The sequence below is a fragment of the Chaetodon trifascialis genome, chromosome 10 (genome assembly GCF_039877785.1).
Source record: "Chaetodon trifascialis isolate fChaTrf1 chromosome 10, fChaTrf1.hap1, whole genome shotgun sequence".
In the NCBI taxonomy this organism is placed as follows: domain Eukaryota; kingdom Metazoa; phylum Chordata; class Actinopteri; order Chaetodontiformes; family Chaetodontidae; genus Chaetodon; species Chaetodon trifascialis.
The window spans coordinates 13769441-13796091 of NC_092065.1; the positions used below are offsets into that span (position 1 = coordinate 13769441).

Here is a 26651-nt window from a genome sequence, read left to right on the forward strand (position 1 = left end):
CTGCCTGATCTGCTCTGCATGGACTCTTAACATGTGGCCTGAACAGATACATGAGGGACACACAGTATGCAGCTGAAACTGAGTGTGCAGAGAGCTTAAAGCAAGACCAAGAAGCGCTTATCATTTCCAGGGTTGAACTCCTATTTTCACTTTAAGTGTTTGTAGGCTCACCATGTCTCCCAGGACTGCCGAGCTGCCAGAAGAGCGCCGTAGGACATCTTTTCTCTCTGAGCTCTGAGAGTTGCCAACCTGATGTATAGACACAACAGTGTCAGACTCTCCCCGTCAAGCCTGGAAGGCAAAAGATGAATGAATCAGCTCCTTCCAGACGTGGTGAGAGGCAAATACACTGGAAATCCATGTGTGTGCAGTCTGGAATAAAAATGTATTTGCAAAGAATTCCTTGCATTAGGATATGGATATATGTGGGACCTCACATTACATTATTTTTCTAACTGTGTAGATCTACCAGTGACTCACTTCCAACAGGTTACAATGTGTGTGATCTGCACCTGCTGTGTTTCAGATGTATTTACCGCTCTCTCAGAACTGTTAGAGTGTCCCTTTCTTGTCGACGAAATGTGTGTAACTCCCACAGCAGCGAAACAGCAGACCATGACTGTTCCCTGGACTCAGGCCGGTTTCTGGCTTCTAGGTTGGCCCTGCAGGAGCATCATTTTCAAGAACCAAGGCATATTGTTGTATTGTAGTGGGCATTGTTTGGTTGTTTTCTTTTATAATGAAGACATTTCAGTATATTTAGTTTTCATTTCATTTGAAATTTACAATAATAACCTGGTGCATGGGTGTTACCTGTATATCCTGAATGCTCCAGGCAGCTCAGCCAAACGGAGCATGTCACCTGACTCCAAAGCCTCCTCTGCAAGATCCTCCAGCCCCTCCTCTTCCTTGCGTTGTTGCCATGGCAGCATGGTCTCCCAGATACTCAGAGCTGTGGTATCACACACACACACACACACACACACACACACACACACACACACACACACACACACACACACACACACACACACACACACACACACACACACACACAGGAATGTGAAGCCTCTGGACCAGGGTCCATGATGCTGAGTAAGACTTCTGAGACTGTTCTCTGTGTTATATTGTGACGACGGATCAGAGAAACTTTTCCTTACTGTAGTGCTCCTGGAGCATTTCTGTGTAGAGCAAGTGGGTCACAATATCATACTTCACTTCCACCAAGAGGAGGACATCTGACAGGGTGACACAGCCCCAGGACTGACCTCTAACCCCTGGGCTTTGGCCCTGCCAGGGAGAGGGCAATAATATACTTTGCACACCCTCTGATGCCAATCTAACAAAACAAACACAAACACATATCAACATCCAAATTATAATAAACAAGCACTTCATTGTTAAGTGATGACTTGTACCTTTACATAAAGTTATTAATTGATTTATGTAGTTAAAAAAAAAAACTAATCTTTTACTTAAAGTAAAAGGAACAATACTGCAACTGATAATATGTGTCTTTTAAAGAGGAAATAACACATTCCTCCTCAAAGAAATTAAAAGTTGAATTCATTTGCAATAAAATGCATCATAGCACAAATCAATTCACTTAGTACCATGGCCTTACTTGGTCTTTTATAACCAGTATCTTACGTTAGCAAACTTTAGGTAGATATACTGTGTGCACAACAGTTCACTGAGTGATTCTATTTCTACTTGTACTACTGTTACAACATGTTGTGGGGTTTAATATTATTCAATAGTTGCCACTTGTCACACAGGCTCCCTTTAAAGTAAATGTCTTACATTTCAAAAATACTTAAGGTGAGAAAATGTGCCTTAAAATGCAATAATGTTTAAAAGTAAAAGTACTAATTTAGTGCCTTTCAGGTCTTGAATCATGGCTTTCTCAAACATAGAGCATTGTAATACTGTAAGTGGGCAATGTGGTTTATAAGTCAAACAGCTGATTAAATATGGGAATGCATTATATGTTGAGCCTGTCTTACTGTATGTTTTGCATAAATAACCTCAATCTGCAAAATAACTAGAAACACAATCGTTTATATAAATACAATATGGTGAAGTAAAAAATAAAAAAAATTCTGTACTCTGGTAGAGTTAAAGTATCAAGTGCTGTATTATAAAAAGGAAATCAAACTCACGTAAAGTGCCTTTATTTTGAAGTGTATTGAAGCAGCTTTTTAAACTTGATGTGCTCACCTGGCCCAGCACTGCCTGGCTGCCTTCTTTAGCCTCTTCACAGCCCTCACACTCCCATACAGCTCTTTCTTCACCACCAGTCTCTCCCTCTGTGTGTGGAAAGTAAATGTAATGCAGATGGAAAGAGCAGCTGCTCCCACATAAGAGAAAATCCGCCACACTGCAAGCACATACCTGTAAAGTGTCTTTGTCAAATGTGCATGACTGTACAGATCCTGAATCTGATTGCTTGTGAGCTTGTTTGGAAGTATTTGGGTCTGTGCTTTGGTGCAGGCGGTTCAGCACACAAGGATCAATGATGACAGGTTCGTCTGTCACACAGAGAGTGTTGAGATTTGCAGTATTTTGCAGCTGGAGGTCCCAGTAGAGCTGGAGGTAACAATACTGAGTCTTAGTATTGATGAAAATAATATTCAGAAAATAATTCAGAAAAAGAACAGCATTTCATTGACTACCTTTTCCTTCCTTTCTCTCTCCCTTTCCATCTCTAGGAGAACATCCAACACATTTTCACCAACACAGGACCAGCTATTGTCACCTCCTGCAATCTGAAACACACATAGAAGTATTCCATGAAGGTCAATGACGATTTGACCAAACAAGTGCGTTAATAGGGATGCGTGTTTGAAATATGTCTGAATTACCTTCTTCATGGCTGCATGTGCCTCATCAGTGTCACATGGAACATGAAACACTTTGCAGTAGAGGAGCCTCACATCTTCAGAGGAGAGCTCTGTTCCGACAGACAAACCCAGCGACTGGTACAGACCAGCGACACAATCCTGAAGGAAGACACGAGGACATTAGCTGCAGTGTACACCTGGAAAAGAAATGCACCACTCACCCAACATCAAGGCATCTTACCTGCTCCATGTTTTCACTACTTTGGCCTCATGAATAATAAAAACTATTACTATGGTTACAGCAGTCCTCTGGAAACAGCTTGATCGGCTTACCAAACAACAAAAGTGACAGTGTGTCTGTCAGAGGGAGACAGAGAGGAGTGACATGTGATACATGATCATGTGATAGATTACACCTGTGTGAAAAGTGTCCTGTGACATTGGACTACAAGTGAAAGTTGGTGGATCCCAACTTGTAAACTGTATATTATATTGGCTATTTTATAATTTGTATGGAACTGGGGTTAATTATGAAGAAAGTATAAACAAATCTGAAATGTTTCTCTTAGCTGGGACTTACAGTGGTCAGTTGAGTTTAGACAAGACATAACAAGTAAATGTTTTCCTTTTATTTACTGAATTCTCAAGTTATTTCACATTTGTGCATATTCAGCTGACCTGCTGTGCACACACTTAAATACTCTAAATTATACAAGGTGACAATTGGAATTAATTAATTAGAGATGTGCCAAATGAGCCCCCCCCCTTTCATTATCTTACTTGTATTTGATCCTAAATTCCATATTTCTTTCCAGGTACCTTCCTTAAAAAAACTTTGACGACAAAATGAAACACCACAAATGTTAGTGAAGCCTTTGTTTATTTGTACAATGGAGGACGAAGAAAAGATTACCTGAGATTATGTGACTTCCTGTATGAACAGTCGGACATAATAAATAATACTATTACACTAATCTAAAGGCTGTGGGCAATATCTCATAAATGTGAAAAACAAAACATGTGGGGACAATATCAATGAACATGTGGAATAAAAATGACAAACTCTTGTGTAGTATAAATATTCAGTGCTACATATAATAACAATGTTAATAAAAACACTTAAATGCAGAACTTCATGTCAGCCAGTGTGTTAAATCCACAGGTCATGGAGGTTCATGGGTGTACAGTAACTGAAGGCTTGTGCAGTCCTTGAGACGATTGAAGATTATTAGAGGTGCGTACAAGTAAGTGTCCTCTTGATAGTGAACAGTTCAAGCATTATGAGGGGTCGCCATGAATGATCTTGGGGCACTTTTCTGGCTGTATGCAGTAGTTGTTGTGTAGAACCAGACCAGCAGGACACTGGCAGCCTGGTACACAGGGCTTGAAGCAGTGGCTCTCTATCACCCCTAGTGGTACGTCAATGTTAAAGCAGGTTACGGGGCACGGGGGTCCGCACTCGTCAAACACAAAGCCCCTCTCCACTGGACAGCCCACAGCTGTGAAGGACAGCGACAGAGAAGAAACAATGACAGACTGTGATGACTTCAAGGGTGTGACTTCTGTTGACCTTTAAAACACATTTTTAAGGCCTGAAAACCTGGTTTAGAATTTGGCACTCAAAAAGCCAGAGATTGTGTCTGATATCGATTTCTTCTTCACTCTTAAGGAAGTGTGTAAAAGCAATATTTAATAATTGATATTAATCAGGTGAGACTCTTTTTTGTGTAACAATGTGATGCCTCTTCACCCAAAGCCATCAGCCTGCCAACAAATCCCACAACATCATCTGTCTACAACTCAGAGTGAGAAGCTTATTAAGAAAAATGTTATCAGGGCCTTTAAGTGTTTGTTGCACTCACCACACAGTGATGGGTTCCTCCACTGCAGGATGACTCCTGCCTGTCTGCACTGGCTGGCATAGGCTTCCAGTGTGTCACACAGACACTCATCAGTATTGGCCCCGCAGGCACAGAGGTCGTACACACAGGCTCCGTACCACGGTTCAGGAGGCACCACGCGATGGCAGGGCTTAAAGGCAGCAGACTTCAGGACCTTACAGCGAGCGTTAGCCCCCTTCTTGGCCTGGTAGCCTGCCTCTTTACACGGGTTGACGTCCTCCCCGGGACGACAGGATTTGAGAGAGTGGCTTCCATTTGTGACCTGAAATGACAAACAGTTGTTTGACTTTTTTCCTTATGACAATTTAACTTTCTTTTATTCCATCTCTGTAATTCTTCTATGTATTTATTTTACCCTCCAGCTGTTGCCAAAGTCAGACTCTGATAGGCTGATGCGTCCGCTGGGCATTCGGAGGTCATCCTGGTAGTAGTTGTTAAAATTTCCACAGAGACCACAGGTGTGGCCCTTATAGGAGCCTGGCACGCTCACTTCCAGGTGTGAACGACCGCTCCACAGTACCTAAAGGTGGAGCAGTATGTTGGTATTTCCAAACATATGTTACTCACAAAGACAATGAGCGATAAAAGACATGAAACAGACAGTACCTTCAGGCCGATGTTAGTGTTGAGTAAGATGGTGTTGGTTTGTCGTTCGACATAGATGTACGGTTCTCTGAGGAATGGCAAAGTCACAACCTCACCATTCACCTGAAGAGGACACAAATAGCCAAGTGTATGCATTACACAGGCATGACTGCACAAAAATCACGAACAGTATATGCACACACAAACCTTCACGACCCAGTCCTGGAGCAGGCGCACTGTGACGTCACCTATAAACACAGTCACCTCTTTGGTCCAGGACACTCCCTTACGGCCACGATCATCATTGGTGGCATGAATACTGCACAAACAAAAACAAAACTTCTTTATTTAAAAGTTCTGAACGTTAGCGAGGGGTTGAACGAGAAGGTTGTTGCTTCCTGTTCTAAATGCATAAATTGCAGTATACAAACAAACAAACAAAAAAAAAATCCAGAGTTATTTTTTAGGGGGCAGGAAGAGGCATGGGTATTTAATATTTCACGGCCATACTTGCTTGACCCACTCACCTGAAGTCTCCACCCTCACAGTCCTGTGCCAGCACATATGTGCATGCTCCCTGGAAGTGCAGCATGCGGCCATCGAAGGTACGATAATGGGGGTCTCCGAAGGCAATGCAGGTGGCTGGGCGAGGAAGGCAGTGAGGACAACACAAACCTGGGACAATGGCTGGCATCTCGTCCTGGGAGCAAACACACACACACACACACACACACACACACACACACACACACACAGACATGGACTCAGTCACACTGGCCATGCAACTATGAGGAAACCAGGAGGCTCAGAGCGAGCTGGAAAAATGTCTGCAGTGATGAGCTCTGAGGAGCTGGCCGGAGTGTAAACACTGATGAGAAATGTCAGATTTTCAATGTCTCTCTACAGACTGAAGGTTTAGAGCAGTGAGGCATCATGGGAACATTTCATACTATGATGAAACACTGAGAAAGAGTGTGTGTGTGTGCGTTGGCTTATACTGACTGTTGCACAGGTGAGGGGAGGGCAGCGTTCACTCTGACAGTGTACGTCTCCAGACACACACGTACAGCTGGTGCACTCATCCACCTCCCACTGTTCGTTAGAGTGATATACTGTTCCTTGGTACAGACACGACGCCCCTGAGTCTACAGCGCACACACACAAACACACAAACATGACTCATGTTAAGAAGAGGAGCTCTGAACAAATACTACCACGATGCTCACTGTATTAGCTGGCAGTGATACCTTGACATTCATGGCAGCATTTCCCAGGAATCTTCACTTGGCCATGCGGACAAACGGTAGGTAAACACTCTTCAATGCTGCACTCAATATAGCCCAGCTAAGAAAACAGAAGGAACAGAGGACAGATTACTTCATAAGCAGATGGCCTGAATAGATGCAAGACCTATCGACAAATTCCAGTCGAGTGGTGGAGCACAACAAAATACATTTACTCATTAATTACATTTATACTTATACTATATTTAAACTTATGTATATTATTATACTTCCACTTCAATTTTGACTCTATTCCATGAATCTGACAGATATAGTTACAAGTTACTTTTCAGACTAAGATTTTATGGATAAAACAAGTGACCATCTAATAAAATATGTTGCCTCATTATATATTAAAGTATCCAGTTGTAAATAATATAGTTAAATCAGCTCCACCTCAACCAGAGATAGATATATTTGGATTCTGACCTGTCCACTGAAGTCAGAAATATATAGTCTTCTTCAAAGGTCTTTCACTTGTTTTTTTAAATTGTCACTTAGTTTTGCTTTTTTATAACACAAATATTGTTATCATTAGTTGAAGCATTGCATGAGTCGTGTACGTGTTTCTGTGAGACTCACATTGCAGGTGCATGTGATGCAGTCGTCATCACTGTCTGTCCAGCTGCTGCCGCTGGCCACACGTCTGTTCTGGCCCTCAATCACACATTCTGTATGAAACGAAGGAGAACCATCACTATTCTGCACATTTTAATGCCAGTAAGACTGTGAAAACGTAAAAAGCCACAGGGAACAGACAAACGTGAAGAAAGGTGCTTTTATCTCACCTTTACACACGGGACAGCATGAGTCCGGGGGTGTAAACTGTTCATTTGAAGGGCACGTGAGTGGGGGGCAGACTTGGTGCAAGCAGGTCCACGTCAGGTCCTAAATCACAGACACTGAATCACTGTGCTGCTCTGAATCAAGGGGTATGTTGACTTTAGCTTGATCAGTGCCAACAATCACTGGTAGAAGTACAAATGGTACATTTATGGCAGTGCAGTACTTAAGTGCAATTTTGAGGTACTTGTACTTTAGTTGAGTATATCCAATTTATGTTAATTTATACTCCTACTCCACTACATATCAGTGAGAAATATTATACTTTTTAATTCACTACATTTATTTAACTTCTATAGTTACTTTTATTTTACGTACAAAATAATCAACTAATTCAATATGATGTATTGATTGAAGGCCATACATTCCCTTACTGGAGTATTCAGTTATGTTGCTGATCAGACCCACTCATGATTTACGTGATGTCATCCTGTACTTACAAGAATGCTAAAGTTGGAATTCGCAACAGAACTAACAGGAGAGCCCCTGAAGTCATAAAGAAATATCTTGTTGTACATGATAATAAATTAAATTGTATCTTTAAAAAATTCCATCATCTTTTGGGACCTTGCAGGCTCCATAATTTAACTGAAATGAACCATTTTGCAGGAAATACTTACGCACTTTTACTGAAATGGAATTTTGAATGAAGAATTTTACTTGTAACAGAGTATTTTTACGCTGTGGTATTGTTAGTTTAAAGATCTGACTGCTATCCGTGTTTGCATTACAGGATATAACAATCTGTGTTAGTGTCTGTGCCTCCTTTCTCTGAAGAGTTCAGAAAAAGTCAGAGATCACAACACTGCACGAGAAAAGTGGCGTCGATGTGGTACCTTGCACTGGCAGGTGAAACAAGGGTCATCTGTCGCCAAGACCTCATTTCCAATCAGTGCAGGGGTGCAGTTACTGAGAGGCTCTAAACATACACACATGCACACAAATGTTACAGAGCTCAGTGACAGTGCAGAGATGACACGCAGCGTATCACTGAGTGGAGTTTAGTACTGACGTGCACAGACGGGACAGCAGGAGTCTGGTCCAGAGAACAGGATGTTGCTCTTAGGACAGTCGACCAGGCTGGGACACTGCTTTCGGTAACACCTCAGGTGCTGCTCTCCGTCTGGCATCACCTGGGATACACACAGGTTGGATTACTATAATAAAGTTGAGCTGAAGCAATTATTTGATTACAATTGAGAGATTTATTAAATTCAATTAATAAACAAAATGCCAAATAGTGTGGTTCCATATTCTTAAATATGATGATCTGTTGCTTTCTCTGTTTGATATCATGAGAAATCCAAAATCTTTGGACTTATAAACCTTGATTTTCTGATGTTTTATCAACTGAAAGATGTATCTATTCATTCAACAGAAAACAGTAAAATCACCTAAAAAAACAAACAAGTCACTGAGTTAACAAGTGAATCATAATAATGTAGCAGTCTGGTTTCCACTTATCATGCGTGTATATGTCATACCTCACAAGTGCAGATCTGACAGGGGTCATCAGCTGGATGGAAACTGTCACCGGGACCATACACCCTGCCCTCAAATACACAGTCTAATCAAAAACAACCAAATAAGATTATCAAGCTTCAAAAACCTGGAAAAAAAGGCAAAATGCAGCTAAAGTTTGTTTACCGGCGCACACAGGACAGCACTCCCCGGGCACGCTGAGGAAGTTGATGCAGGGAGACAGACAGCGTACTTCAGAGCAGGTGGTCACCCCGTCCACGCACATGCAGGTCATACAGGGAGTGGAGTCTGCGAACCAGCTGCTGCCCTCAGTATGCTCCTGTCCTCCGTACACACAACCTGAGAGGGAAATTCAATCACTAGTAAAGATATTTCCTCCTGTGATTTTAATTTTCAGTGATCTATTTACCTCTACAGCGAGGACAGCAGGCTCCTGGATCGGTCACCTGATGCATACAAGGCAGCTTGGGGCACTCGGGAGATGCACACTGCACCTCACCTGCCTGCGAGACTCAGAGAGATTAGCAGTCAAACACAAGGAAAGGTGCAAATATGGAGGGAAAAGATAGAGACAGAGGAGTCAGACCTGGCAAGTGCAGGCAGAGCAGTGGTTTGAGCTCAGGGTCCATGTCTGCCCGTCACTGAACTCCTGTCCATCAAGAGTACACACTGAGACCGGAGACAGACAAGAGACAAAGACAAGGGGAAAAGGCGGAGATTAGATTAAATTAGAATAAATATAGATGCCACAAATTTGCTACAGTAATTTACATATTACAAGATTTGGGAGAAGCATGCTGTCCTTTGCATATCATTTCTACAAATAGTTCAGGAAGTACCTGTGCACTCAGGGCAGCACTGTCCTGGCTTGGTAACTGGTTGGACGCAGGATGTTGGAGGGCAGACCAGGGGCACACAGGTGACAGTGCCTCTGACACAAGTACAGCGCTGACAGGGGTTGGAGGAGGATGTGAAGGTCTGACCGTGGGTGTGGACGACACCCTCATAGAGACAGGAGTCACAGACGGGGCAGCAGGTATCTGAAGGGATGGGATGGGAGCAGTGGACTGGACAAGGTCTCTTCTGACAGTTCACCACCTCATTCTGATGAGGGGAGGGGATGAAGGGCAAGGTGGAAAAGAAAGAGGCAGAGCAGGTGTGGAACCAATCAGATAATTTGAGAGCGGATCATTCTTTTATATTCACTTAGAATTGTCAGACTGACCAGACAGGAACATGACGAGCAGGGATCAGAGGGCGGAGTGAAGGAGGAGCCGGACTCATATTTTTTCCCCCGATGAAGACAAATGCCTGTGCAGACAGGGCAGCACTCCCCACGAGGGGTCTCCGGTCGCACACAGGCAACACTTGGACAAGACACATGGGTACACACCACACCACCGTTCTATACACGCACACACACACACAGAGGTTGACAATATTTCAACAGTGAGGTACTTACTGAACCAGTGAACATGTGATCCTGATGGATTTTCAGAGTTGAATCTTAAAGAAATACAAATGAAAGTACATGTGTGACAGTACCAGACAGGAGCAGAGCTGGCAGTGGTCTGTAGGGTGGGGGAATCGTTCTCCGTTGAAACAGTCTCGCCCGTTAAAGCTGCATCCATCACACACTCCACAAGCACAGCCATCCAGAGCTGGGTGTGGGCATGACACGGCAGGGCACCTCCGCTGTGCACACACCACTTCACCTCTCTAAGGAGAAAACAAAATGTACAGTAGCTGTAAGGGGTGCAGCGAGTCAGAGTCCCCAAACTAAATGCAGCCCCTCTCCCTCTCACTGAGCAAGTGCAGTCCTGGCACCCTCCCTCTCCTCCTGGAAGGATCTGTCCATCAACATAAGTCACACCTTGGAGCTGACAACCTACACACAGGGTGAGACATCGGTTATTTTCTTACTCTACATAACTTGAACTGTGATGTGTTGTAAGCTGGTTACCATCGCAGACAGGGCAGCCACATGGACTGGTGACAGGGTGAGGACAGGGGGCTGCTGGACACGTCTTCTTCGTACATCGCACTGAACCGCTCTATCAAAGACAGACAATGACAAAGCATGACATGTTGTTTAAAGGGATTAACCAACAGGAGTGCGTATGTGAATGTGGGGGTGATGCTACCTGGCAGGTACATTCAGAGCAGAGGTTTCCCGGGTCAGGGATTGACTGTCCATTCAGGAGGACTGCGCTGTTGTAGGAACAGCCTTTTAAATAAAGAGGAATTCATTTAATCGTTTTTGCAATCGTACGAATTGATGAGCAAAATTTAGTTTAAAATCAGCAATGATAAAGTAGGACGGGGGCAAAGTTTGACTTAACATACGATCACATTCTCCACAGCATTGTCCGGGTGGTTTGTAAGGGTGGCTGCACTCTCCATAACAGGGTATCTTGGTGCAGACGACTTCCCCTCCATAACAGTAACATATGCCACAGGGGTCTTTGTCATCACCAAACTCAGTGCCATCAGCGTATTCTTTCCCATGAAACATGCAGCCTGTGGGTAGAAAATTTGGGGAAAACAGTTCCAAGTGGAAACCGTTGGCATAAAGGTCTGTGGATCACCCTCAGGAACTGGCACATGATTTTCTAGAAAGTCTTTCAATCACTCACCATCGCATGACATGCAGCACTGCCTCTGGACTGGGTGCTTGCAGTTGGAGGGTGGACAGCGCTTCCTCTCGCACCGGACAGAGCCCTCATGGCAAACACACACCGCACACGGGTCTGCTGCGTCATCCCATGTCTCCCCGTTAGCTCGCTCTCGCCCTTCGAAAAGGCAACCTGGAAATGAGACATAAGTGTGGACTGAACAACTGTCAAACTTGAAGAGGACTTTTTGTTGCAACCTCTTTAGCGACGGTGAAAACTGCTTTGTCCTTAAGTGATAGCATCTTGGCAGGATTTAAGAAAGTGTACCTTCACAGGTCCGGCAGCACTCCTGTGTGATAGGGTTAGAACATGCAGGAAAGGGGCAGGGCTTGCGCTGACAGTGCACTGTACCATCAGTGCAGGCACATGATTGACAGCTGTCAGTCGGGTGGTAGAAGCGCTCAGTGTGTCTGTAACTTCGTTGCTCATACATGCAGTCCGATGGAGGAGCTGAGGAGAAATCAGTGAGAAGAGTCAACTTTATGCCTCCAATATACATCCTCATTAATGACAAACAATGTCCCTGTTTTGTCTGAATCCTTAATAACAAGATTGTCAGTTTTTAATTAACTGATTCTTGGTACATCACTCAGACCATCAAATTTCATGCAAATCATTTTACTACTTTTATAACAGTTTGAACGCCACTGCTGCTGATAGTTCTCTACCCTCTCAAGTTTTCTCTCTTGCACTTCCTTACCAGGACACTGGGGGCAGCAGTCTCCAGGCAGCACATTGGGGTTTGAGCACGGCAGCGGTGGACACCTCTTCATCAGACACTGGACATTCCCATTCTTTAACAAACATAACACAGACTGAAATGACAACCTGTTTCAAGAAGACTACAGGTGATCAACAGATCAGGGTTAGTCATTCTGGGATGCTCATTATTCTTACTATGCAGCTGCATGTCCTGCATGGGTCAGTAGGATGGGGGAACTCCTGTCCATTTGGATATTCTTTTCCAGCATAGCTGCAGCCTAATGCAGAGGAGTGCTGTGAGATTTAAATTCTTAATTTATATTCTTGATTGAAAATTCACATATCTCACCATTGCAGTTGTTCTGACAGCACGTTCCTGGTCGAGGTGCATTACAGCGAGGATGCGGGCATTGTGTTCGGTGGCAGTCAATCGTCCCGCTCACACACTTACACTCCTCACACACACTCACAGGGTTTGGAAAAGCCTCTCCATCCACAAATATACGGTTTTCAAAGGAGCAGTCTGGGAAGGATGCAAACACATTGAAGTGAGGTAAGTTAAATAACCATGTACCACTTGATTTACGATCATTTCTGTCTTCGAGTTTGAGTACCTGGACATTTAGGACAGCACTCTCCAGGCGGTGTGTACGAGTTGGAACAGTTAAGTGGAGGACAAGGACTTCTCTCACACTCTACAGTGCCATGCTGAGGAGAAGGAAAGGCTGCATCAGCTGGTTTGAAGGTGAACAGCACTGTGTAGTGTGTGTGTGTGTGTGTGTGTGTGTGTGTGTGTGTGTGTGTGTGTGTGTGTGTGTAAATGGAAACGTGCTCACCTGACAAGTGCAGATGTGACAGGGCCGATCAGGGGTCATAAACCTCTGGCCGTTGCTATAGATACGATGGTTATAGGTGCAGCTTTCACACGCTGCACAACAGGAGCCTGGGGAAAGGAAAGAGACAGGGTACTGACAAGTTACACAGTCATCTGGATATAAACAACGCTCAGACACACACAGTCTTACCAGTGATCTTGGTGGGATGCTGGCACTCGGTGGAGGGGCAGTGTGTGTGTGTGCACAGGGTTTCTCCATTCACACAAGTGCAGCTGGAGCAAGGACCCTCAGGCTGCCAGTTGGAGCCATCCTCATATTCCACCCCATGCAGCACACATGCTGCAATGAGACAAGAGGAATTGTCATATATTCATTGATGAGCTGTGTGTGTGTGTGTGTGTGTGTGTGTGTGTGTGTGTGTGTGTGTGTGTATGAAAGCAAATTATTACCTTTGCAGATTGGACAGCAGAGATGTGGGTCTATAATAGGGTTGGAGCACTGGACAGGAGGGCACTTCTCTTCACGGCAAATGACATTCCCACCCTATAACAGAAACACAGTATGAAGTATGTTTAAAAGGACATAGAGAATCAGAACAGCTATTATGTGCGTGGCCACCAGGTGCTTTGAGAAGTACAGAATAACACTGCGGCAACACCCATAAGAAAGTGAAACAATCTGACGTTTTTTTGACACAAGACAAATATAGAAACATGTTTCGCTCTGTCTCATTAAACTGAACAGGTTTTAGACGTAAACCCCTCAAAGTTTTACCACTTTCTTTTTGAATGACTTGCCTTACACCTGCACTGTAGGCAGGGTCCACTTCCAGCAGGGGTGAATGCTTTTCCATCAGCATAAACTCTCCGGTCATACTCACATTCTGTGGGAACAAACAAAAACTCTGAACAGTAAAGGTCAGACTGGAAGACGGCCAAACACACTTGACAAAGACATGAGAAGTTTTTGACCAAAGTTACAGATATACTGACCATCACATGTGGGACAGCACTGTCCTTTGTGCTTCGCTGGATGACTGCAGTGTGGTGTGGGACATGATGACTCCATACGCTCACAAGATACTTCACCTGCCTAACAGGTGGACACAGTAAGGGATTAAATGTGTCAGTCTGATAGAGCATTTTAACATTCAGTTGCTGTCAGATACAAAGCTCAGACCTATAAACAAGAGCTGGTAATGTGGTTTGATAAATCTGATAAATCTGCCAGGCTGATATTAGCTTATTGCAGATATATTGGTATCAGTGTGTGTGTGTGTGTGTGTGTGTGTGTGTGTGTGTGTGTGTGTGTGTGTGTGTGTGTGTGTGTGTGTGCGTGTCGGCTGATAAGTGCAAAGAACTTGTAGGACAGAAATGCAAAACTGTGCATTTCATTTAGTAACAGCATCTCTATTAAATAGGTTGTCCACCAGAGAGCTGACAAGTTGATTTTTCAACTGCAAAATGTCCCATAAGTGTTTAGGCCACAATTCTTCAGTAAAACAAATAGAAGGGATCAAGATAGTTTATTAAATGTCTGTATGTTTAAGTCTTAAATCTGCCTGCAGAATCCTGACTCTATTATTCTGTACTATAAACTCCTTTTTTTGCACTGTTAATCCCATTTTCAAACAATCAAATTTACTTCTGAAAGAGCAATAGATTTTGACAGGTTTTCTTTGAACTGTTGCCAACCCACCATGAGTCCCGTCACATGAACATCACATGTCCGAAACACTTTGTCAGACTGAACTCACAGAGCAGCGGCAGTGTAGGCATGGGTCTCTCCTAGACGGGAACTTCTGTCCATCCACATACACTTTGGACTCATATTCACACTGCTCACATCTACGGGTCACATAAACATTTAAAGATTTTGAAATCTTACAGTTGTCTTAAAAACCTCCCAAGTCTTTCATCTGCACCACCACATGCATCAACTTCCACATAAGCAACCTGTGTATTCAAAGTAGGAGATGAATTCAAAGTGGACTGATGTAGAAAGAACGTGACATAGATGAGGTTAGGCAGGTTGGTTACCGTGGGCAGCAGTCTCCAGCATGATGCACAGGGTTTTGACAAGACAAGGCACGACAGGGAAGAGGTGAACAAGTCACGTTTCCATTCTGGAGGAGAAAGATATTACACTAAAGATAAACCTTACAATAAAACATTTCAAAATGATTCATACACACAAAAATTAAGTTTCATGATGAAAATGATGATAAATGACGTACCACACACGTACACTCTTGACAGCGGTCTCCAGTAGGGACCACAGCGCCGTTAGAGAAGTCATGACCGTTCACACCACAGCCTGCGAGTCACACACAAACACACAGTGCGTCTCTGCAGTTCACTGAACCCACACACGCTGCTGCAGTGAATTATAGAAACCCACCTTGACAAACTGGACAGCAGGTGTTGGGTGGAGGAGCAGCTGGGTTTTGACATGGGGTGTTACAACGCTCCCTCTCACAGCGAACATGACCCTCCTGGTGAGAGGAGAGAACAATATCAATGAAGATGAAGGTTAAAGGTTAAATTGTCAGTTGGTATCAGACCCACCAAACAGTAGCAGACGTCACAGGGATTCTCTGCTGGCCTCCACTCGGCTCTGTGATCATACCGGATCCCAGAATGGATGCAGCCTGCAAACACAATATACATTAATGTTATGGTGTCATTGACAGTTAAATGTGAATTCAACACCAGAACACATAGGCTTATCGTTTTAGACAAATAGACTAATATCACCCTTCACATGCTGTATCAATATAGAGAGCAACAGTAACCTTGAGCTGCCACACCTCTTTCATGTCTTGCTAGTTCACACTGCATCAATCCACTTGATCTAAATCACGTTTCTTTTTCTGACAACCATTGCTGTGTACAGATTTCTTTACCTCTGCAGCGCTGGCAGCAGTCTCCAGGTACAGTCTCCCTCTGCGTGCAGTCCAGTGAAGGGCAGGGTAGGGGGTGGCATTCCCTGTTACCCCCCTGCAAAAGAAAATGATGAACAAAGGCAGACCAGAGCGATTGTTCAGACTCCATAAACATTTTGTGTTAGTGTAGGTGCATGTCACGCACTCACCTTACACGTACATGTCTGGCAGCCATCTAGGTTGCTGTAGGACACATTATGAACTGTACCATCCAGATCACATCCTGAAGATGAGACAGATTTTTAAGTGCATACACATTTTTGACCCTCTGCGTGTGCGACTGCATATCCCAGTGATAAAGTTAGAGTGTATACTGATAGTTGAAAGCTAGAAAAGATAAATATTGAAAAATGTTTCAACAGTCCAGCTGGTCCCTCTCTGCCTTTCAGTGCAGATTTCCTTTACCTTGTCTTTAGGTCACTGGGGAACATCTGGCTCTGCTCTTTCCCCAGTAATGACAGATCAACATGGTTCTGATGTAATGTACGCATATGTGCTCTCACAAACTGTTTTATGGGCTGTAACAATAACCACAAGTGCCTGCAGCCTTCCAGCTGTTAAAGACTACCACTGGCAAGTCTATTAACACTGAAAGAGATTTACTGTTGGAGAAACAGGGAGAAAACTGCAAGGGGTGGCAGTTTTCTGGAGGGGTTCCATACAAAACAGATCATGACTTCTAAAACTCCCCATTCTGTGGCTGTTTAAATTATTTTGGCGAAAAAGAAACTTGTTTACCTGTAGTGCAGAATAAACACCGAGGGGCAACTACAATTCAGTTTTTCGTTTCATCAAAGGATTTCAGAGAGCTCATCAAATAATAATTTCGCTTAGCTTGGACATTTCAGCAGATAATTATTTTAATGATGACTCTCCAAAGGACAGAGACAATGTCTGTGTGTGAGAGAGCGCAATAATCACAGAGTGTGAGAGAAGCTAGTGGGGCTGCCTACTGTGCCAGCAGCCAACAGGCATTTCCTCTAGCAAGCCAAGCATGCATAAGATCAAAGTGTGTGTGGGAGTGTGAGCCTGCGAGTGTGTATTGACTGGGTGCCATTGGAGTCTTCAGGCGAACATGCAGAAACAATTAAGGGCAAGATGGATGAAAAGGCAGAGACAGTGACAAAGAGAGCAGTCAAGGGGGGTGAGAGAGCGGACAGTGGGCACATGTGTATCACATTGTTGGCGAAAATGTGCACAATAAGCAGGAAAGAACAAAGTTTACATAACTCTGTGGGAGTTGGGAGTGAATTTAGGAAGAGAGAGAGACCAAGAGACACAGAGAATCCTTAATGAGGCTGGTCCAACCTCAGCAAGTCCCACATGTTTGTTTCACTCCACCATGACAGGCACTTATTCACAGTTACCTCAAATACCGAAAGCCACCAGCTAGGAAGTTGCTCACAAGTATGTTACCATATAAGGACAAGGTTCTCTAACACTAACAGTATATTTTGGCAGATGGTACTAATACAAAATACATTGGCGAAAGCATGTAAAACTACCAGAATGATGCTTTAAACCTGCATTGGCTCTTTTTTTTGACAAATTATCCCCAAGTTGCTGGTATCCCCACAAGTTGATGGTGAATATCCTAACAAATTATTTGCACATCCAGCAGGGAGCATCAGCAATTTATTTAAAGTTGTGTGTCTGATGCTACCCGATGGTTGGAGGTCCAAAATTCACTCTCCTTTTAGCTCTATTTTTGGTTTCTACCAACCCCTGAGGGAAATATCTGGCTAAGTGGCTAAATGGCTGACTTAAGTGGCTAAATGCTGCACTATGATCAAAATCTAGTTGCTAACTTTGTTTATCTGCTGTTTGGAGCTTGGTATGTTTGATTGATATGTTTTTTTTTTCTGGGGCAAAAACAGGAACCAGGGTTGATGAGAGAGGTAACAGTGAGACAGGAAAGTTGCAGGCCATAAAAACCAAAACAATGAGCTCCTTTCACACCATATATAGAGGAGATAAAGTATATCATACAGAGTTCGTGTCAGAATGTAAATGTGGTGGTACAAATGGACAATCTTGGAATGAGGTGTAACTATTTCAAAACATATTTTTAACAGTCATCCTTATCATGAGGTGCTTTCTGTTTCTCTGCGTTCACAGAGATGATGTAGGTACAACAGTCCAAACAGTTGTCACTGCTGTGAAAAACTGTGAAAAGTACTTAATTCCTCCATTTTTCTGGGAAACAATTTTGAGTTCACCAGCCATGGCACATTACATGGTTTCCAGTAGCTGGATCCTGCCACTCTGTGAAACAGGAACCACAATTGTGCATACGGCAGACAGCCTCAGGGAAAACCTGGCAACGGGCCTGATGGCAGAGATCAGGGCAGGTGACAGGTGCAGAACCAAGGGGACAGCCGCTGAACCAGTGAAGCTCGAAACAAAACCTACAGTGTTTTGATGGAAAGGGGATCACAATATTGGTTGAAATGCTAAAAAACAATTTAGAAAACATTTAAGTTAGTTTTCAACATATGACTTTTGCCACTTTAGCTTCACAAAACCAGCTTGTATATCTTAAATTCACAGACAGAAATTGAAAACTGACCGATGATGAGCCAAACAAATGGTGTGTTTACCCAATCAGGTGGAGGGAGGGGTCATGTTGATGTCTAGGATAAGGAAGGCACTTGCCATTAATTAACTGTGCCACAACTTAAAATGATGCCTCTCCCTAGCAAATATCTACTGAGCTGTGTCATACCACAATGAGCAGCAAACAGCTAATTGTGGACTGGTTTTGTGAGGCAATTGTTACTTTCTTCTTGTAACGCTGATACCTGTGATCTGGTGTGATTGGAAGCCATATGTTGCTCCTATTTTGAGTAGCTGCCCTAACAGTATCATCACTTTCTGCCTTAACTTGTCCAATCCAATCCTGTTTTAGTTGACCATATAGAGCACGGCTATCGTCCAGATCAAAAGTCATCCAGTCCTGGGTGGCCCAGTGCAGGGGCAGGGAGGTGATTGGAGGGCAGGTGCGTGTAATGCGATTTAAAGCTTGGTCACTGGATGACATCAACTGCTGCTGCGTGTGGAAGTAGAAGCGCAGGTAGAACGGCCCGTTGAAGAACCAGTTGCACCTGTCCTTGTCATAGCCATCTGTTCGAAAGCCGAATGCATCAAACCCTCCGCGATCCAAACCAAATGGATCAAACCCATAAATACTGTATCCTTTGTCACTGAAGAGCTCGGACATTATCTTGTCCCTGTGTGTCTTGTTATCACTTCCCTGTTTTTCATCTGTCTCTTCATTGTCATTCCTCTTCTCAAACACCCCATCCTTACGCATGCCAAACCAGGTGACATTAGAATGGTTGAACCCATAGCGATCGAAACCAGATATGTCATATCCATCCCTGTCAATGAAGTCCCGGTTAAAGCCATCTCTACCGTAGCCCCACCTATCCCAACCGCTCCGGTCATAGCCATCACGATCATATCCATGTTGGTTGAAACCACTGCTGTCAAAGTCACCAAAACCATTGTGTGAGTTGTGTTTGTCAAAGCTACGCTTTTGATATTTCTGACTTCCTTGTGGGTGTGCTTTTAATGATGTAATATTACAAGGTGCACCAATGGTTATGGGCACATACACAGTGCACATCTGCTGCTGGGAAGAAATCACATCATCAGGGGTAACATCAAAAGGCTTCATCTTAACATGCCTCTGCCTAGCAGGGTAAAGGGTATTGCTTTGAGCATGGTCATCTCTGGATGATTGCCTTTTTGATGCATGCTGATGTTTCTCTTGCCACTGTGCCCACAGCTTGTCCATGAATGCCATGTGTGACAGGTATAAAGGGTCATAAGAAGCTAAAGGTGAAGCCATGTGACCCCCTACCCAAAGCCTAAAGAGGCCAGAAAAGGTCTGCAGAGACTGGGAGAACACTTTGAAGTCTGCCTGGTTTATAGTCTTCTGCATGGTCACTGCATCTGGCAACCATACCTAAAGGGATCAATGGAAATTAGTTAGACAAACAGCTCAAAACACTGCACTGTATGGAAAGTACAGTGAGGTGGCTGTCAAATGAATAAAAGTTGTTTGACAAACCGAGGAGTTGAAGCTCCGCCTGAGACAAGGTGACCAGTGGAAACGGGATGTCAAGCCCTGGAAAGGGTGATGGGAGACACATCCAGAGTCGACCTCACCATCTCCTCCAAACAATCCAGTCTGCCAGGCAGCTGAGAACTTCATTGACCCAGAGTCTACAGTCCACTCAAAATATGGGAGTGCCAGTTTGCATGACGATGTTGACTGTAGCTCACGCTCCACTAATCTCAAAAAGTAGCGGTGCCAGGGGAGGAAGAAGGCGTGATCACTGGCCAGAGGGGAGAACTCAGCTCTCAGTAGTGCAAGGCCCTTCCACACAGCTAAATCCACATGTAAACATATACACAAACACAAATAAACCCATAATAGTGACACAAAGGTATACTTTTAATTTTAAAAGGTAAAGAAGATAAACAACAAAATCATCTAGATTTTTAGTCTTACCTGGCCTGGTGTAGAGTTTCCTGACTGCCCTTTGGTACAACCTCCTCTCTCTCAGTGTAAGGTCTCTAATCTCTTTACGTTGGGTCAAGTGGCTGCACACACAGTCAACTCTGCCACTATGTGTGCACATGCACTCTTCACAGCCTTGCCTGAACCTTTCCCTGTATCTCCAGAGCTTGTGTTGAAAGAAGCATCCACAACCTCCACCACATGTCATGTCAGAGCATTTCACTCCAGGAGAGAAGCTCATAACTTGTACCTCTCCAGCTTGGTCCTTCACCAAAGTCTGACATTGTGTTAGAGTGAGGTAATCACAGGTAAAAGTGAAATCTGGATCCTTGTGGCAGTAGTCTTCCTTTGTATGATTTCCTTTAAGACCTCCCAGCTCAGTGTGGTTAAAGTCTACATTGCTATACCACATTTCATCCTCCAAATTCTGCTGGCTGTATCCCCAGACAGTCCTGTTCACAGAGGAGATGTTGTATCCACGTTGATTGTAATGCTGATGGCCAGTGGGAGGACCCTTCCTTGGTTTGCGGAGGCAGCATGCACCCAACATGCACTGGTCCCTACAGGCATTAAAGGAAGGGAAGTTGTTGCTGCTTTTTCCACTGCAGTAGAGAAATTCCTCACAAAGGCCAGTGGTAGGGTTAAAGGCCCAGTGGTGTTGAAATGGCCGCACACCTTCACAGTTGTTCTCTGGTTTGGGTGCCCAACATGCCTAGAAGTGGGGAGGGGGGACAGACGGCCTCTTACCCAGCCTTAAACCCCACTGCAATGTCCATAGCCAGAATTTATAATGGACAAAAGTAAAGCAAAGCACTGCTATTGGGCTCACCCAATGCAGCAGGCCAATCAATGCTCTACAGCTAAACCACAGACAAACAACAGGCACTCACAAGTGATCTAAAAACTACATTAGTTACATTAAAGGAAGAGTTTGACATTTTGAGATATACACTCATTTGCTTTCTTGCTCAGAGTTAGATGAAAAGATACCACTCTCATATCTGTCTGTTAAATATGACGCTACAGCCAGGAGACAGTAAACTTGGCTCAGTAGAAAAAGCACTCAGTCCAAAGGTAAAAAACCCCCCACAAAACACTCTACCCACCAGTAAGATGGGTATCAATCTTCTTGTCTAACTTGCAAATTCAATTGATGTATTTCCCAAAATGTCTAACTCACCACTGTGGTAGCGCCTTGCCATGTGAAACAAACAAAATGACTGAAAAGTAAATGCTAAAACTAGAAGAAACTATAAGAAAACTACATTAACGCAACACTTAAGAGATGGGGGTTTCAAACCTTTGTTTTTTGTGACTGTGACCCACCTCAAGCATTTGAAAAGTTCTGGAGACCTGCCGGATAACCAAACATACAATAAGCAAATTCTGACTTAAACTAAACAATGAATCATCAAAACCAGATGAAACTGAGAAAAACAGGACACATGCTAAACATTACAGGACACATGCTAAACATTACAAGACTAAGAATCTACAACTATGCTAGCGGTTCTGTGTGGCTACACTAAGGCACAGCAGTGCTTTGAGCTAAATGCTCCTAATAATGTCAACATGCTAGCATGCTCACAATGACAATGACATTTAGCAGGTACAATGTTCGCCATGTTCCTATTCTTAGTTTCGCATATTACCATGCTAATATTTGCTGCAGCACTAAACACAACGTTCAGCTGAGGCTGATGCGACTGTCACATAGCTTAGCAAGTATTTACTCATAAACCGAAGCACTGGATAAAGTGAAACTTTGACCTGATGGTGGCACTATAAGGCTACGGGATCACCAAAGTTATGAGAATTCATCCTCCACCATGAATGTCTGTGCAACTTTTTAAGGCAATTCATTCAGTAGTTGTTGCATAGTTGCCATCCCCAAACAGCTAGCATGGAAAAAAAAAAAAAAAAAAAAAAGCCTGGAATTGATACGTTTTCACAACATGGACAAACAGGTTTGACAAACATGGACATTTTGTTGTTTTGTAACACTAACTATGAATCTACTCTACTCTACTAATCCTGGCATAAAAATACCTGTCTCAGCTGTCTGTGACACACTGGTCCTTTGGTGTTGGGGGGGCAGGAGCAGTGAAACCCAGCAGGGTCAGAGGTCAAGACGAAACATACGCCTCCGTTTTGACAGGGGTTAGACAGACAAGGGTCTGAGAGAGGGACAGCCATCTGTAAACTAGCTACTTAACACCAGTTGATTGTGTGTTAGTGCTAGGTTGTTGTAAGTGGGCCAAAATCATAGGTTGCTTTTAGTGTGTGTTTTGTATGTGTGCAATAAAGTTAAAACAGAGAAAGCAAATAAGAGAGAGAAAAAAGCTGAGTCATTTTTACCTTTGATGTTAGCTTGGCATGTGACCTTTCCAGACGCACACGTACACACAGTGTTGAAGTCAATCTGCCAGTGCTGGCCATCCTCCACTTCACGGCCCTCCCACACACATCGCTGCCTCACACACTCACATCCCTCCAGGTACTGCACACGTGACTGTAGGTCTGCATTCTGTTGAAAAAAAATTACCAACATGTCACTTTAACAAACGTATTTTTTGCAATTTTTAAATTATTTTTAAGTGGAATATATACCTGGGTTTTGACCATGTCCAGCATATGAGCCAGCTCCTCCAGCTTCTTCTCCAGCTTCTTCAGCCTGTCGTCTTTCTGTGCCTGAGAAACAGACTTTACTCCTTGAGGAGAACCTGGGGGCCCCAGCAACACCCCTCTCTGCAGCTGGTCGCTCTGGACATCCTGGTGATAATGGTTGGTTTGGTCTGTTGGCCTGTGGCTCGTTTGAGGTTTACTGGGGGATGCATCCCGCTGAAACATTCGGCTGCTGTCAGTCCGAGAATCTGAGCTATGGGCGCCTGTGTGCTGAGACAGAGGCAGAGCATCTGGAAGGAGAAAGGCATCTTGAATGAATAAGAGAACTAATTTGGAGCCTAAACAAACATCCCGGAAAAATTCTGTCAAAAATAAAGACCCACGCTGAGAAATAATAAGCAAAATGTTTGGGGGACTTTCTGCCTGAGGGCCAAAAGATAGTGTCTAAAACATATAAACCATGGTGGTCCCACTACTCAGTTTTAACTCACTGTTAGAATGAGAGGAGTATCTCACTGTTAGGAATTCAAGACAGAGCTGTAAGATAAATCAATTATTTAATAGTTGTTGTAATAGCTGTTCACAACAAGAGAATTCTGCACTGACAGAGATTCTTGTCATGTCTCCCAGTACAAGAGGACACAAGACACAATAAATTATCAGGGTCAGTTATGAAGAGAAAGAGTGGAGGAAAGGGAAAAAGAAGGGAATGACACTACACTCTCTGGCCCTGCAGAGTGCACACAAGCATGCACACACATGTGCAGTATCAAGAAAATAAAAAAAGCCATCAGTCCTGCAGCAAGCTTTTAAATGTTTACTCAGGCTATTTTTGGGCCATCTCCACATACATTTATCCTTGTTCTGTGCTCAAGTTGGTACTCAGATGATTTCCTTTTTTTGACCCTCCAATCAAAGAAAATGATATCGATGCTCTTTCCTTACCTGTAACATTGTCACAGTGCCACGGTCGCCTCAGATATGCTTTCATCGAAATCTCAGCTGTCTTCAGATATCCCTGTATTCATAAAGAAACACAGACATGCTCACACAAAATGTTACTGTATATACAGAATGCACATTGAATGGAGACGGAAAATATGGGATGTAACTGTAAATCATGAGAAATAATTGCAGATGTTTGGACATATGGTACTGTTCCAAAGATGTTGCTGCATTTTTTTTATGTTTCATCCTTTTTTGCTGTTATATAGCACTGCAAGTGGCTTCAATTACATCCTAAAAGAGTGTTTTTAGGAGGAGATGATGCTCATGATTAGAGGGTTTTTATAGCATGATATCTTTGTCACTATTGTTGAAGTTGAAGTTGAATTACTGCTATCGTAAAATAGCATCACAAAATACAATTGTAAATAGCAATATCAGTAAAGGAGATGTCTCATTTTGTCTCATTGTGTGCACAGGTTTGCAGTTCGTGCGAGAAACTCACACTAAATTTGCTGTCCTTCTTTCCTGGTGTGCTTGCAAGAGTGACAACAACATCCTGAGGCAGTTCCAGGTTGATTCTCTCCTCACTTTTTATGGGTAGAACCACAGCTTCATGACAGTCTACAAAAAATGCCAGTTTATCAGTGTCCAGGCTCACAGCCAACTGTACCCACTCCTCCCTGGAGAAGGGGTTTCTCCTGGGGAAGTGAAAGCTGACAAGGCCCTGAGCTCCTCCTCCAGCCTGGTAGTCCAGACGCAGAGTGTTATCGAGGGTGGAGGAGATGATTTGGAGAATGGGTGAGGATGCAGAGGAGAGAGACAAAAGTGTGGCACTGGAGCCCGATGCCTGATGCCCCACCAAATGCACCCCCATGCCACCCTGAAGGTTGGAGTACAAGAAGTGAGAATACTCCTGAGGAAGAGTCAGGTACGGTGCTCTTGGACGTATTCTGTATGTCGCACTGCTGGGACTCTGCAGTTTGGACACACCGCTTCTGTGCTGGGACATGTTCAGAGCTGCCAGAAGGTCAATCTCTGGGAAAGAGATAAAACAGAGAGTCCAGCTTGAGACACACATGCATACACATCCATACTGCATGAGGTCGTGCTTGTGGTTTTTGGTTTGTGGTGAGTGTGAGTCTGTGTGAGAGGGAATCAGAATGAAGCCATTCATCTGCTGGTCACACATGGCTGCCTCGCTGACCTCAAACACAACCCTAAACCAGGCTGGCATGATACAGTCAGTCTGATCCAGCCGCCTTCATTCATTCTGATACAATTCTTTCTAATTAGAGAGAGCTCCGCACTACTGAAGGATTTTGTTTTGGATCGTCAGATAAATGTATATTTTTTCCCCAGTGGTGGAAAGTAGCTCAGTAGATGTGCTCAATTAAACAGAATGAATGCTGAGTACTTGTATTTCAGTATTTCTAGAGAATTGAATTGCAGATTTGTAAAATCAGCTTTATTGGCCAAGTATGTGTGCACAAGTTGTGATTCCAGTTTAAACATTGCACTCAATGCACAGAAAAAAAAGACACACAGCTCAACAAGGACAGAAAAACAAGAAAAGACTGAACCATAAATTAAATAATGCAAAAATATAAAATAAACAATGAACAATATATGCAATGAAATCTACAATGTGCAGGGATTTATATTGATCAGTTTTTCCAAATGTGATCGGTTGTTATAGATTAACAGTATGTTAAGTAGCCTAGTCAAGATCATCTCCACCTCGACCATAACAGCAGTAAAATGTTGCTTATCTATAATTAATTAGAAATAATGAGACAATCTCTTTATACACTGAAGAATATTTAGCTGGGAACACTTAAGTTTTACCTCTAAGGTATACTTTTCACTGTAGTATCAGTTTTCCCACAGCTGGTGTCCTCAGAATGATGACTGTTGTTCTCAAATATTATCGCGATATAAAATATATCAAAAGGAAAAAGTAAAACAAACAAAACTACATAGATGTGACTGCTGACCCAGACCTTTGTGAACTCACCATTGTCGTGATTTGGACGGGAGTGCCCCTGCACAGACAGCGCAAAGACCCAGAGCAAATGTATCTCCAGCAGCATGAGCGTCCTCACTTTGCCGCTCTCCATTCTCCAGACGAAAAAGAAAAAAAGAAAAAGAAAATCGTACAGCCTGGATTGAAAACCAAACACCTTACACGAGAAGCATGGCATTCATCGTCCGTTTAACCCGATCTGGTAACATGGACGTTGGACCGCACTTGTAAGATTCCCCTGTTCCTCTGCCAGCGGACTTCTCCAAAGAGCGCGCCAGGGAAACATGAAACATCTGGATGCAGGCAGGGCGTCACTTCTCTGCAGTCACACACTTACATTCCCCCCTGGAGCCATACCTACAGCACACTTTCTCTCCATGGTGACAAAGGCGGATGGTTGATGATTATTGCTATCCTTGTTCACAATGCCTGT

The 26651-nt window shown here is 43.5% G+C and overlaps 2 protein-coding genes across 2 annotated transcripts; both read right to left on the bottom strand.

Annotated features, from left to right (window-relative positions):
- Window positions 1-3697: 3697 nt before the first annotated feature.
- Window positions 3698-26651, bottom strand: kcp (kielin cysteine rich BMP regulator). The gene is made up of 46 exons (XM_070971428.1): window positions 26210-26651; window positions 24698-25230; window positions 24193-24265; window positions 23233-23537; window positions 22981-23149; window positions 16244-16317; window positions 16056-16149; window positions 15718-15800; window positions 15551-15644; window positions 15387-15466; window positions 15190-15275; window positions 14907-14997; window positions 14143-14242; window positions 13948-14033; window positions 13600-13693; window positions 13340-13489; window positions 13151-13257; window positions 12929-13022; window positions 12664-12837; window positions 12510-12592; window positions 12313-12406; window positions 11880-12062; window positions 11574-11744; window positions 11284-11457; window positions 11082-11164; window positions 10901-10991; window positions 10743-10825; window positions 10483-10656; window positions 10163-10342; window positions 9777-10041; window positions 9524-9606; window positions 9347-9440; window positions 9103-9276; window positions 8940-9022; window positions 8468-8588; window positions 8292-8374; window positions 7401-7500; window positions 7195-7283; window positions 6577-6673; window positions 6332-6474; window positions 5857-6029; window positions 5537-5648; window positions 5351-5452; window positions 5100-5264; window positions 4706-5006; window positions 3698-4342 (listed from the first exon to the last, which is right to left on the bottom strand). The coding sequence occupies exons 1-46, from the start codon at window positions 26394-26396 to the stop codon at window positions 4122-4124; spliced, it is 6396 nt and encodes a 2131-aa protein (XP_070827529.1). The 5' UTR covers window positions 26397-26651; the 3' UTR covers window positions 3698-4121.
- Window positions 18289-21453, bottom strand: LOC139337073 (uncharacterized). Its single transcript, XM_070971427.1, has 4 exons — window positions 20614-21453; window positions 20170-20489; window positions 18896-20064; window positions 18289-18502 (listed from the first exon to the last, which is right to left on the bottom strand). Exons 1-4 carry the CDS (start codon window positions 21170-21172, stop codon window positions 18310-18312), a joined length of 2241 nt encoding a protein of 746 aa, XP_070827528.1. The 5' UTR covers window positions 21173-21453; the 3' UTR covers window positions 18289-18309.